Raw genomic sequence first — 12,321 nt, 5'->3', positions numbered from 1 at the left:
TTGGCAACATATAGAGACGGTCCCTAACCAACAGCGGGCTCACAGTCTAGAAGGGGGAGACAGACAACAAAACAAAACATATTCATTCATTCATTCAGTGGTATTTATTGAGCGCTTACTGTGTGCAGAGCACTGCACTAAGCGCTTGGGAAGTCCAAGTTGGCAACATCTGAAGACGGTCCCTACCCAACAGTGGGCTCACAGTCTAAAAGGGGGAGACAGACAACAAAACCAAACATATTAACAAAATAAAATAAATATGTACAAGTAAAATAAATAGAGTAATAAATCTGTCCAAACATATATACATATATCCAGGTGGTGTGGGGAGGAGAAGGAGGTAAGGCGGGGGGGATGGGGGAGGAAGGAGGGGGCTGAGTGTGGGAAGGCCTCCTGAAGGAGGTGAGCTCTCAGTAGGGCTTTGAAGGGAGCCCTTTTTTGAGCGCATCCTGTGCGCGGAGCACTGGACTAAGCGCTTGGGAGAGGCCCAGTCGGGAGCAGCGAGGGATTGACAGGGGTCTCGGGGTGTCCCCCTGAGAGGGAGGGAGGAGGGGGCGGGACCCCTTTAAGATGACACATCAGGGCAGGAGGGCGGAGGCTCCGGGCTGTCACTGGAGGAGGCTCGCTCGGTTGGTTGGTTGGTTGGTTGGGCCGGGGGTCTGGGTGCGAGGTCCGCCGCCCAGCGACAGGTGAGTCCCCGCCATGGGGGCGCCTGCCCGCGGCGCAGGGGGCGAAGGGCTGGGACCCCGGGGGAGCCCGTCCCCCCCCCCCTTCTCCCCCTCCTGGGGGAGGAAGCCCCGAGTGCGAATCCTGCTGGGATTGGGCGGCCCTCTTCGACTGCAGGGCGCGGTGCGCAGCTCGCTGCGGAGCCCCGCGGCTCTGCCGCAGGGCGGGGGGGAGGCCCCGATGGGCTCGCTCCTCTGCCCAAAGAGATGGACCCTCGCTTCCCTCCCATCCTCTCCTTTTTCCTTCCCTCCTCTCCTTTCTCCTTCCCTCCTCTATCTCCTCCCCTCTTCTCCTTTTTCCTTCCCTCCTCTCCTTTTTCCTCCCCTCTTCTCCTTTTTCCTTACCTCCTCTCCTTTCTCCTTCCCTCCTCTCCTTTTTCCTTCCCTCTTCTCCTTTATCCTCTCCACTTCTTTCTCCTCCCCTCCTCTCAATCAATCAATCAATCAATCGTATTTATTGAGCGCTTACTGTGTGCAGAGCACTGTACTAAGCGCTTGGAAAGTACTCCTTTCTCCTGCCCTCCTCTCCTTTCTTCCCTCCTCTCCTTTTTCCTTCCCTCCTCTCCTTTCCTCCCTCCTCTCCTTTTTCCTTCCCTCCTCTCCTTTTTCCTTCCCTCCTCTTTTTTCCTTCCCTCTCCTTTCTCCTCCCCTCTTCTTTCTCCTCCCCTCTTCTTTCTCCTCCCCTCTTCTTTCTCCTCCCCTCCTCTCCTTTCTTCCCTCCTCTCCTTTTTCCTTCCCTCCTCTCCTTTCTTCCCTCCTCTCCTTTTTCCTTCCCTCCTCTCCTTTTTCCTTCCCTCCTCTCCTTTTTCCTTCCCTCCTCTCCTTTTTCCTTCCCTCCTCTCCTTTTTCCTTCCCTCCTCTCTTTTTTCCTTCCCTCTCCTTTCTCCTCCCCTCTTCTTTCTCCTCCCCTCTTCTTTCTCCTCCCCTCTTCTTTCTCCTCCCCTCCTCTCCTTTCTTCCCTCCTCTCCTTTTTCCTTCCCTCCTCTCCTTTCTTCCCTCCTCTCCTTTTTCCTTCCCTCCTCTCCTTTTTCCTTCCCTCCTCTCCTTTCTCCTTTCCTCCTCTCCTTTCTCCTTCCTTCCTATCCAGGCCCCAGGGTCGGCCTGCCCCTCGGCCTGCCCCTCTCTCTGCCAACTTGGTCTCAGGCCCAGAAGAGCGGAGGGCCCGGCCCACTGCGGCAGCTGGCACAGCCCAGGACTGGCAGGGGTCGCAGGGGGAAGGGAGGAGTTTGCAGAGGCTGTGGTCACGGAGAGGGCAGTCATGCACCCATCCGGACAGGTGCAGGGGGATACTCAAGGACAGCTCTGATGACCGAACACGGTATTTGTTATGCATTTAGTATGTGCCAGGCACTGTAGTAAACAGTGGGGTGCGTGCAAAGCAAATTGAGTTGGACGCAGCCCCTGTCCTTCATGGGGCTCACAGTCTTAATCTCTATTTTCCAGATGAGGGAACTGAGTCACAGAGAAGTGAAGTGACTTGCCCAAGCTCACACAGCAGACATGTGGCGGAGCTGGGGTTAGAACTCATGTCCTCTGACTCCCAAACCTGTGGTCTTTCAACTAGGCCATCTGCTTCCCCGCCACCCGGGCCAGGGTGGCCATGGAGCCCAGAAATCCTAGCTTACTCCTCCCCCACCTTTTCCCTCCCTCCTCCCCCCATCTCCAGCTCCAGCTCCGTCCCCATCCCCCCTCCCCTATTCTGCCTAAACTGGGACTCTGCCTGGTTGGGCAAGTCACTTACTCCTCTGGGCCTCAGTTTCCTTAGTTACAAGTGCAACCTGGACAGCTTCCAACTTGATTAGTGTATAGCTACCCCAGCACTTAGCACAGTGCCTGGCACATCAGAGGGCATCAGACTGAGTAAGGGACTCTGGGGAGGGGGCCGGGACTCCCCAGGAAACCCTCCCACAGGACATCAGGAGTGGAGGGGAGGGAAGCAACTCCCTGGAGGCCTCTGGGGATTCTGAGGCCTGAGGGTAACTCATCATCTCCTGTCTTCCTATCTCTGGGCCTCGACGTTTGTGCCCGTGGAATGGGAGCATGCGCCTTCCCTGGGTTGGGGTTCATTGGGACGCCTGGTTCAGTCTTTGATCCCCGGATCGAGAATGTGGCCTGGCAGGGTTGACAGTCTCATGATGCTTCCAGGTGGCATCCCAGGCGGCATTCCGATCCCCTTGTTACCGCATGCCCAAACAAGGCCTGCTCTGCCCTCTCTGGTCCCGGGGCGAGGGGAGGCATGGCTGGAAGTAGGACTACTAGCAGGCGCTTGTGCCTGGCCTCCTCCCTCTCGAAGGGTGACTACAAGGGGACCCCACCCTGCCCAATCCAGGGTCTGGGCCGATTCCGTCCGAGATACCCAGCCTTCCTCCCACATGGGATGGGGCCACTGCGAGGAACTGACTCGGTTCCAGGCCCCGGGGGGTGCCTAGGCCCTGGAGGTGGGGAAGGGGGGAGCAGCAAGGCCCGGAGGAGAGGCCTGGAAGGACCCCAATCCATCCCGCCAAAGGGGAGATTCCAAACACCTGGAGAGATGGCACCCTCAAGGGAGAGGAAGAGGAGGAGGAGGGGCTGGGCCTGCCCAACCTGACACTGCCTGGGCAGCAGAGAAAAAGAGCTGGGAGTACGGGGCCAGAGAAAGAGAGGGGCGGGGGCCGGGGTAGAGGTGAGAATGGCCAAGGGAAGAGGGGAGAGAGAGAAAGGCCAAAACTCCTAGGAAGAAAGGAGCCAAGAGAAATATATGTGTGTATTTGTACTCTATTACTCTATTTTATCAATGATGTGTATATAGCTATAATTCTATTTATTCTGTTGATATTGACACCTGTCTAGTTGTTTTTGTTATTGTTTTTTTGGCCCTCTCCCCCTTCTAGACTTTGAGCCTGTTGTTGGGTAGGGACCATCTCTGTATGTTGCCGATTTGTACTTCCCAAGTGCGTAGTACAGTGCTCTGCGCACAGTAAGCGCTCAATAAATACGATTGAATGAATGAATGAATGAATAAATATGATCGAATGAATGAATGAATGAATGAAAAAGAGTGGAAGAGGATAAGGAGGAGAGGGCTGATTCCTGCCCTGGGCACAATGACTTGGGAGTCTTCTAGACTGTGAGCCCGTTGTTGGGTAGGGACCGTCTCTATATGTTGCCAACTTGTACTGCCCAAGCGTTTAGTACAGTGCTCTGCACACAGTAAGCGCTCAATAAATATGATTGAATAAATGAATGAATGAGTCTTGGAGGTGCTGATTCAACGCTACTCTTAGCTCCCAGCCTGCCCCCAGCTATCTCTTCAAGCTGCCCCTTCACAGCTCTCCACCCCCTCCCCTTGGCGATGTTCTTTCTGGCTAGTTCTCTGCCTCGCTCCCCACGGCAAGCATGGCACCAACCGCTATCCTGGTGACCGACCACTCATCTCTCCCCTCACAGGCGAGGACGGGCAGCGAAGGGCCCAGGGAGACGAGACGGGGAACAGTTCCCATCAGGGCCCGGGCCTGCCATCCTGCCTGGACTCTTGGACTCCTGAATGATGAGGCTGCTATTCGCCATCCTCCTATTGACCACTGCTGGCCTGCAGCTCGGTAAGGAGCCCGGCCTACTGGCCGGACACGCGTGGGTTGGGGAGATCTAGGAGAGGTGAGGGGATGTTTTTCCAGCTCTTTTCCAGCTGTTTCCCCACCCCACCCCTGTCCCCAGGGGGTGGGCCAGCTGGGAGCTGCAGGGGCTTGGGGCCGGACTCTCTGTCTGGGGGGGAGAAGTGGGACCAATGGATCCAACCCCATCCGCTTCTCCGTGCAACCCAGACTCCTCTCAGGGTCATCTTGTCCATTCCCCTCCCTCCAAAATCGATCAATCAAAGGTATTTACTGAGCAACTTACTCGGCGCAGAGCGCTGGGAAAGTACAAATTAGTAGACATGATCCCTGCTCTCAAGGATCGACTGTCAATCTGTCAGTAGCATTTATTGAACAACTTAAGTCTGTGCCTGGCCCTGTACTCAGAGCTTGAGAGAGTAAAATAGAGTTTATAGAGAGACCATCCCTGCTCTCAAGGAGCCTGCAGTCAAGCAGAGGAGACTCTGCACAAATTACAGGTAAGGAGGAGGTAGATACACAATAAACTCTGTCTTCCTGTAATAACTGTGGTCTGTTTTAAGCACTTACTATATGCCAAGCAGGGCAAGTCACTTCACTTCTCTGTGCTTCAGTTCCCTCATCTGTAAAATGGGGATGAAGACTGTGAGGCCCCTGTGGGACAACCTCATCAACTTGTAACCTCTCCAGCGCTTAGAACTGTGCTTTGCACATAGTAAGCACTTAATAAATTCTATCATTATTATTATTATTGTTACCATTGTGGGGTGTCGCAAAGGAGACATGGAGGGGGGCATGGGAAAGGGCAGTGAGTCCGCTGATGGGTTGACTCCTGGAGCACTGGGAGTAGAGTGGGCAGGGGAGTCGTTTAACCTGTGCTTGTGTTCTGTGTTGCAGTCCACGCCCTCCAGTGCCACGTGTGCAGCCACCCAAACAACTGCATGCAACCCATGCGGTGCCCAGCCCTGGTCACCCACTGTATGACCACCCGCACGTGTGAGTGAGGTTCCTCCTCGCATTTCCTGGGAAGAAGTGGGAGGAGCTGGGAGTCTGGGGGAGTGGGACAGGGAAGGTGCCACCCCTTTAAAGTAACCCCAAATTCTCCCTTCCAGATTTAGAAGCTTAGGGGTCCCCTGTGGCCTCAGTTACGGCATTTGGTGGGGGCTTCTGTGTTGGGGGTCTCCCCAAAACACAACTTCCCAGGCTATTGGGCTTCAAGTTGGTGAGAAGAGCACTGCCCTGCAAGTTGGGAGTCTGACTTCTCATCCCAGATATGTGCTGTACGACCTGGGACAAGTCATTCAGCTTATCTGGGCATCTGGGGAAAAAAACAACAACAACAACCCTGCCTTCTTCCCTGGGGATCTCGGGGGACCGGTGAATTGTGATGCTCTACATGCACAGGATTGTTATGAAAGCGCCTTCCTCCCTGTCGTGTTTAGACCAGACCCCGACCCGCATCCTGGTATCCAAGTCCTGCGTCCCCAAGTGCTACCCGACGGTGGAAGACATCTACACCAAGTATGCCACCCACGTGACCTGTTGCCAGTACGACCTGTGTAACGGGGCAACCCCTGCACAAAGCAGCCCCATCACCCTGGGGCTCGGAGTGTTCACCAGCCTGCTCTGCACGCTCCTCTGGGCCGGGCTGTGAAGAGACTGGGAGGGAGTGGATGACATTGCCATCCCCCCAAAATCTCGGCTGAGACTTCTCCCCGGGAAAAGCCGACTCCGACAGCTTGATACCCCTCACGGGGGTCTCAGTAGCTTTGCTTCCCTCTCTCTCTCCCCGGCTGGTCTCCGGGGTCGATCCTCCTGATGTCCCCACTCTCCTGATGTGGGGAAAATCAGATTGGGGAGCAAGAAGCCTGGTCCTCCACCCCCACCCCTGCTCTGTATGGCTCCCCTTCTGCCTTTTCCCAAACCCCCAAACCTCTTGGCTGCTATTCCTCTACAAATCGTACCAATTCCAGCCCAGGATTTCCCAGGAAAGTCTCCAGCCGAATTCGTGCGGTGGTTGGCCAGAGTGGGGGTGATGTCTTAGAGCCTTCAGAAAAGGAAGGGGGCACCCCTCCAGTTCACCAGTCCCCCCAAATATTCCCACCTGGGCTGTGCCGGTCTGAATCAAGATCCTTTTCAAAATGGTCGACACAACCTCCACATCTAGAGTGGAGGCCAAAGATGCCTGAGATCCCCAAAGTTGCCCTGCGCGGGCCTTGTGGGCCAGGAGAGAAGATTTTGGGGACAGGTTACCTCAGGACTTGGACCCCCCAGGATCCTCTATGTTACTGGTTTTGAATGGTGAACCCATGGAGGATGCTGGCCTCTGTTTCCTTAGAGCAGGCTCTCGGCCCTGATACGTGGCCGGGTGTCCCATTGCTGGTCCTGGGATCGAGAGACTCAGTGCCCCTGAGGACCAGGACTCTGAAGGAGCCGCTTTGGCCCCACCTGTCTGGTTTGGGGCAGGACCCATCTCTAAGCCCGCTCTTTGTTGAAGGCATCCTGTTCCAGGCCCACAGACAACGCGGACTCTCACCTTTGGGAGCAGAAACCCCTCGCCTCCCACTGCCCCAAGAAGCCACTCTTGACTCTGAGGGTGTCAGAGGCCACAGTTGTTCAAAGGACAGGCCTGCCCCAACCCCAACTGTGCCTGGTCAGGGAACCCAGGACCACAGTAGTGGATGCTCTTTGTGGTTATTTCAGCTGGACAGCCAGAGAAAGGGTGCTGGGGAAACAGCTAGTGTTGGGGGGAGACACAGGGCTGCTGGCCTCCCCCCGGACCCAGGGGAGTGGCCACCTGGACTAGAGTTTGGGATCCTTTCCAGTACAGTTGTGGCGGGGTCTTGTGCCGGCCAGGGGATGACCACGGGGTGCCTTCCTAGCCTGGTCAGGTTGGCCGACCACTGTTGCATCCATCCCCAGGAAGGAGAGCTGCCAAGGGTGGCCTGGGGCCTAGGAGATCCAGGAGCCAACATGACTCCTTTTGGGCAACCCAAGCCTGCCCAACCAAAGCCCCCATGTTCCCCTGACCCCAGGGCCTGCTGGGGGATCCTGGGGATTCTGGGTTTCCCTTCCTTATCCGACCCCAGTGCTTGAGAAACATTAAGCAACTTCAATCTTGCATGCGTTTAGAATTTTCATCTTGCCGGAATTGAAGGCCCACGGTGTATACGCCACGGGTGGAACACTCAGTAACGCACACGATCCATGTGTTCACATCACGTATTATCACACGCGATCACACCTTCCCACATGACACAGGGCTCACCCATGTTCATGCACATTCACTCGTGACCCACCACCCCCTAGTCCGTGTTCGCACGTTGTCACATGGTCACACCTGACCTGGGTGTGAGTTCCAGAACCTGCTGCGAGGTGGCTTTAGGTCTGAGGCTGAGACAAGTGTGCGGAGGGACTGGCTGGGAGGACGGTTACACTTAAGGGACCGAGAACCCTGAGGAGATGGGACAAAGGGCACAGGATCGTGGGGGTGGGGGGCACAGTATGGTAGCAGCTCGCTGGAAACCTGGCAGGGGAAGGGTCTGGAAGGGGGGGCGGAGGCGGGTAGAATTGGGGAGACCAGCCTGGGGAGTTGGAGCAGGAGTGGGGGACTGGGGGCATAGAGAGAACCGGAAAGGTGGCTGAGTTCTCTGCCCCCAGATCCCACCCTCCTATCGGCGGGGGGAGTCAGCGGAACCCCAAAGCCATCCCCATAGGAAGCCCATCCCGTCACCTGCCAAGGAATCATCCCCTCATCCAGTTCCCAGCAGGTGTCAGAGTGAAGGCCTATCCAGCAGCATTCAAGATGGAGAAATGAGTCTAGGGTGAGCTACAGCTGAAGGAGAAGGGAGAGGTCCTACTCCTCCCTCTTCTCCTCTTTCTCTTTGTCCCTTCTTTTGAGGCTCATCCTTTTTTTTCATTTTCTGCAGCCCCTAATCTAGGGCTCAGTGTTCCCAGTTGAAGAATGGGGAGAAATGGAGTCTGGGTCTGCCACTTTGTCCAGTACTCTCACACTCACAAGAGAGTGTGGCTCCGGTTGTTCAGAGTCTCCTCCGGGAAAGAGAGGTTTGAGAGAACTCCGTCTAGTTCACCAATCCCAATCTTCCAAGGGGGCCTCTGAGAACCTTCCCCGGACCACCAAACCTGTGTCGACTTGGTACGCGGACACCCCAACCACAGGCCTTAGTTTCCGTTGAGTCCCCCTGGGAGAATTGTGGGTCACAGTATTCCCTTCCCTTCCTTTCCTTCCTCCCTTCCCTGCTGGTTTTAAAGACCCATGCTGCCTTCATCCTGTCCCCTCCTGCTACCGCTCTGTGGGCGGGGCCCTTTGGTTAAGGGTCATCAGTGTTCAGGAGCTAAGTCAGAGCCATAGCCTGACCAGCGTTCAGTCAGTAGGAAGTGGTGTTCCTCTTAGTCACCAGGCCCCCATCTCGTGACCAACCCTAGGCCCCCAGACTGGGCTCCTGGAAGCCCTCCTCACTTCCCCCAACCCTGCAGATGGAAATCAAGGCAGGCAGACATGAGGCGGACAGGCCAGCCCCTACCTCAAGAGAGAATCAAGGTAAAAACCCACACTGAAGGCTGGATTTGGAAGCCAGGAAACCTGGTGTCTGGTCCCAACCTTCCCTCCGCGCATGACCCTCCCTCCGTGCATGTTGTGTGTCCTCGGGTCAAGCACTTAACCTCTGGGGTCTCATTTTCCCCACCCGCAAAATGGGGCAATTCCCTGCCCCTCCCCGCCACTGTCTTGCCAGTTCCCTTTCTGGCGAGGAACTTGGTGGCGTGTTTCATCCTGCCCTGCCGTGCGGCGGCTCAGTGGCGGGAAGAGGATGGGGCTGGTGCCAGTGGAGACTCCCGGGCCCCAGGAGGGTTTGGGTGGTGGCTGGCCCTGCCATCTCACACCCCTCTCCCTCCCCCGCTACCCCACGCAGGGGGAATTGGCAAAACGTGATGAAAATTTTCAACTCTGGTTTTCCTTTTTGATCCATTTGGGTCCTAAACAGAACTATCCCAGAGGCCTTTGTGAAGAAGGTCCTTAAACCAACACTTATTAGGGCAGCAGGGGGAAGGATTTGATGTCCCTGAAGGCCCTTTCTGACCTGGTGAATTGAGGACACTGTGAGTCTTCCTCCCCTGATGCCTGCCCTGTGGACTATTAGTTCAGAGCTATAACAACTGTGTGAAATAGAGTTTTGGGCAATTACCCAGATTACTATAGGCCTAAAGAAGATAAAGGGTCTTTTCTCATCCTGAATGGTCCAGCCAGACTGTGGGCAGGAATTACAAACAGGAGCATTTTGGACAAAATAAATTATTCTGATACTTCGGGAAAATTTGGGTAGTACCCTGAAACCTCAATTTGCTTGAACTGGAAAGACCGGGTCTGCAAAAAAGACCCCTGAGGCAGAGGAGACATGGGCAGGGAGCACTTTTTATTGTTTTGGTTAAGAGTTCACTATGTTCCAAGCACTGTACTAAGCACTGGGGTGGATACAAGTTTATCAGGTTGGACACAGTCCCTATCCCACATGGGGCTCACAGTCTTATTGGGCAGGGAGTGTGTCTGTTAGATTGTTGTATTGTACTCTCCCAAAGTGCTTACTACAGTGCTCTGCACACAGTAAGCACTCAGCAAATATGATTGATTGATTATTCCCCATTTCACAGGTGAGGTAACTGAGGCAAAGAGAAGTTAGGCAATTTGCCCAAAATCACACAGCAGACAAGTGGCAGAGTAGGGATTAGAACCCAGGTCCTTCTGCCACTTCTTCTTAGGCACTTGTTAAGCGCTTATGATGTGCCAGGCAATATACTAAGTCCTGGGGAGTAGATACAATTTTAATAGGTCAGACATTGTCCATCTTCCACAGGGACCCACAGTAAAAGCAGGAGGGAGAAAATATAACTTAAACAGCATTTTACAGAGGAGGAAACTGAGGCACAAAGAAATTAAGTGGCATGCCCAAGGTGCCAAAGCATCGGGATTAGGAACTGGGCCTCCTAACTTTCAAGCCCGTGTTCTTTCCACTAGGCAAGCCCCTTTTCTGGAGGCAGGGGAATGGACAAGAAGACATCTGGACAAGAAGTGCTTAGTACAGTGCTCTGCACATAGTAAGCGCTCAATAAATACGATTGAATGAATCTGGAGGGTCGTTCTGTTCCCGAAGAGTGTCTGGATTCTCTGTGGCTCCGTGTGTTTCTTCTCATCCCTTGAAGGTATCCCAGAGCTTAGCATGCACAGGGACTCCAGGGGCAGGAGCCCACGTGGGGAGCAGCAGAGAAGCAGCGTGGCTCAGTGGACAGAGCACGGGCTTTGGAGTCAGAGGTCGTGGGTTCGAATCCCGACTCTGCCACATGTCAGCTGCGAGACCTTGGGCACTTAACTTTTCAGAGTCTCAGTGACCTCATCTGTAAAATGGGGATGATTGTGAGCCCCACACGGGACAACCTGATCACCTTGTATCCTCCCAGCGCTTAGAACAGTGCTTTGCACATAGTAAGTGCTTAACAAATGCCATTATTATTATTATTATTATTGTTATTATAAAACCTTGGCAGAGAGGATTGTAGGTGAAAGGTATTCCCGTCAGCCAATGCCCCCAGACAGGCAGATCCAGGCCTGGCGCCTGCCTACCTCTCTCCTGGGCCAGGAGATTTGCCAATTTTGGATGGTTTATCTTGTATCTACCCCAACATTTGGACCAATGCCAAGCAAACGGTGCTCGGTACTGGTGAGATCCGGGACTTTCTACACCCTAATCAGCTCCTGGCTCACTCACAGCATCTCACAGCGGCAGCCTTGGCAGCTTTGGTCCATTTGACGTCTGATTATCCATGGGTCACGGTAATAATTACGGTATTTATTGAATACTAACTGTGTGTTCAACTCTGGGCCAAGATCAATCAAACTGAACGCAGGTCTTATCCCATATGGGGCTTGCACTATAAGAGGGAGGAAGAGCAATAATTTTATCTTCGTTTTATCAGTGAGAAGCAGCAGTGTGGCTCAGTGGAAAGAGCGCGGGCTTGGGAGTCAGAGATTGTGGGTTCAAATCCCGGCTCCACCACTTGTCAGCTGTGTGACTTTGGGCAAGTCACGTAACTTCTCTGTGCCTCAGTTCCCTCATCTGTAAAATGGGGATTGAAACTCTGAGCCCCAAGTGGGACAACCTGATCACTTCGTATCCTCCCCAGCGCTTAGAACAGTGCTTTGCACATAGTAAGCGCTTAACAAATGCTACTATTGTTATTACTATCAGTGAGGGAACTGAGGTCCAGAGAAGTTAAGTAATGACAAGAATAATGATGATTCAATAGTAATAATATAGTGCTTTTTAAGTGCTTACTATGTGCCAAGCACTGTGCTCTTCTAGACTGTGAGCCCGCTGTTGGGTAGGGACCGTCTCTATATGTTGCCAACTTGTACTTCCCAAGCGCTTAGTACAGTGCTCTGCACACAGTAAGCGCTCAATAAATACAACTGAATGAATGAATGAATGCTACATACTGGGGCAGATACAAGGTAATCAGATCGGACAAAGTCTCTGCTTCACATGGGACTTGGGACTGTGAGGGAAGGGAGTGGGAAGGGAGAACAGGTATTTCAATCTCCATTTTACAGATGAGGAAACTGAGTCCCAGAGAGGTTAAGTAACTTGTCCAGAGTCACCCAGCAGGCCAGTGGCGGAGCTGGGATTAAAGCCCTGGTTTCCTCACTTCCAGGTAGATGATCTTTTCACTGGACCACACTGCCTTCCTTCTCTACTAATCTGAGATCACAGATGCCCAGAGAGGGACTAGACCTCGCCAAGAGAAGCAGGATGACCTAATGGATACAGGGTGGGAGTAGGGAGACCTGGGTTCTAATCCCAGCTCTGCTCCTTGCCTGCTGTGTGACCTTGGGCAAGTCACTTCTCTGTGCCTCAGTTTTCTCATGTGTAAAATGGTGATTTAATGCCTGCTCTTCCTCCCTCTTAGCCTGCGAGCCCCATGTGGGACATGAATTG

At 53.9% G+C, this 12,321-nt stretch overlaps 1 protein-coding gene across 2 annotated transcripts; it reads left to right on the top strand.

The window, feature by feature from the left end:
- Positions 1-624: 624 nt before the first annotated feature.
- On the top strand, positions 625-7,436 carry LOC119940344 (ly-6/neurotoxin-like protein 1). Of its 2 annotated transcripts, none has more exons than XM_038760568.1 (4): positions 625-689; positions 4,152-4,303; positions 5,213-5,311; positions 5,758-7,436. In XM_038760568.1, exons 2-4 carry the CDS (start codon positions 4,249-4,251, stop codon positions 5,967-5,969), a joined length of 366 nt encoding a protein of 121 aa, XP_038616496.1. In that variant the 5' UTR covers positions 625-689; positions 4,152-4,248; the 3' UTR covers positions 5,970-7,436. The 2 variants fall into 2 exon arrangements, with proteins under 2 accessions (XP_038616496.1, XP_038616497.1); XM_038760569.1 differs by lacking the exon at positions 625-689 and adding an exon at positions 1,874-2,043.
- The last annotated feature ends 4,885 nt before the right edge of the window (positions 7,437-12,321 follow it).

Source organism: Tachyglossus aculeatus, chromosome 18 (genome assembly GCF_015852505.1).
Source record: "Tachyglossus aculeatus isolate mTacAcu1 chromosome 18, mTacAcu1.pri, whole genome shotgun sequence".
Taxonomy (NCBI): Eukaryota; Metazoa; Chordata; class Mammalia; order Monotremata; family Tachyglossidae; genus Tachyglossus; species Tachyglossus aculeatus.
This window is presented reverse-complemented; position numbering and strand designations above follow the sequence as displayed.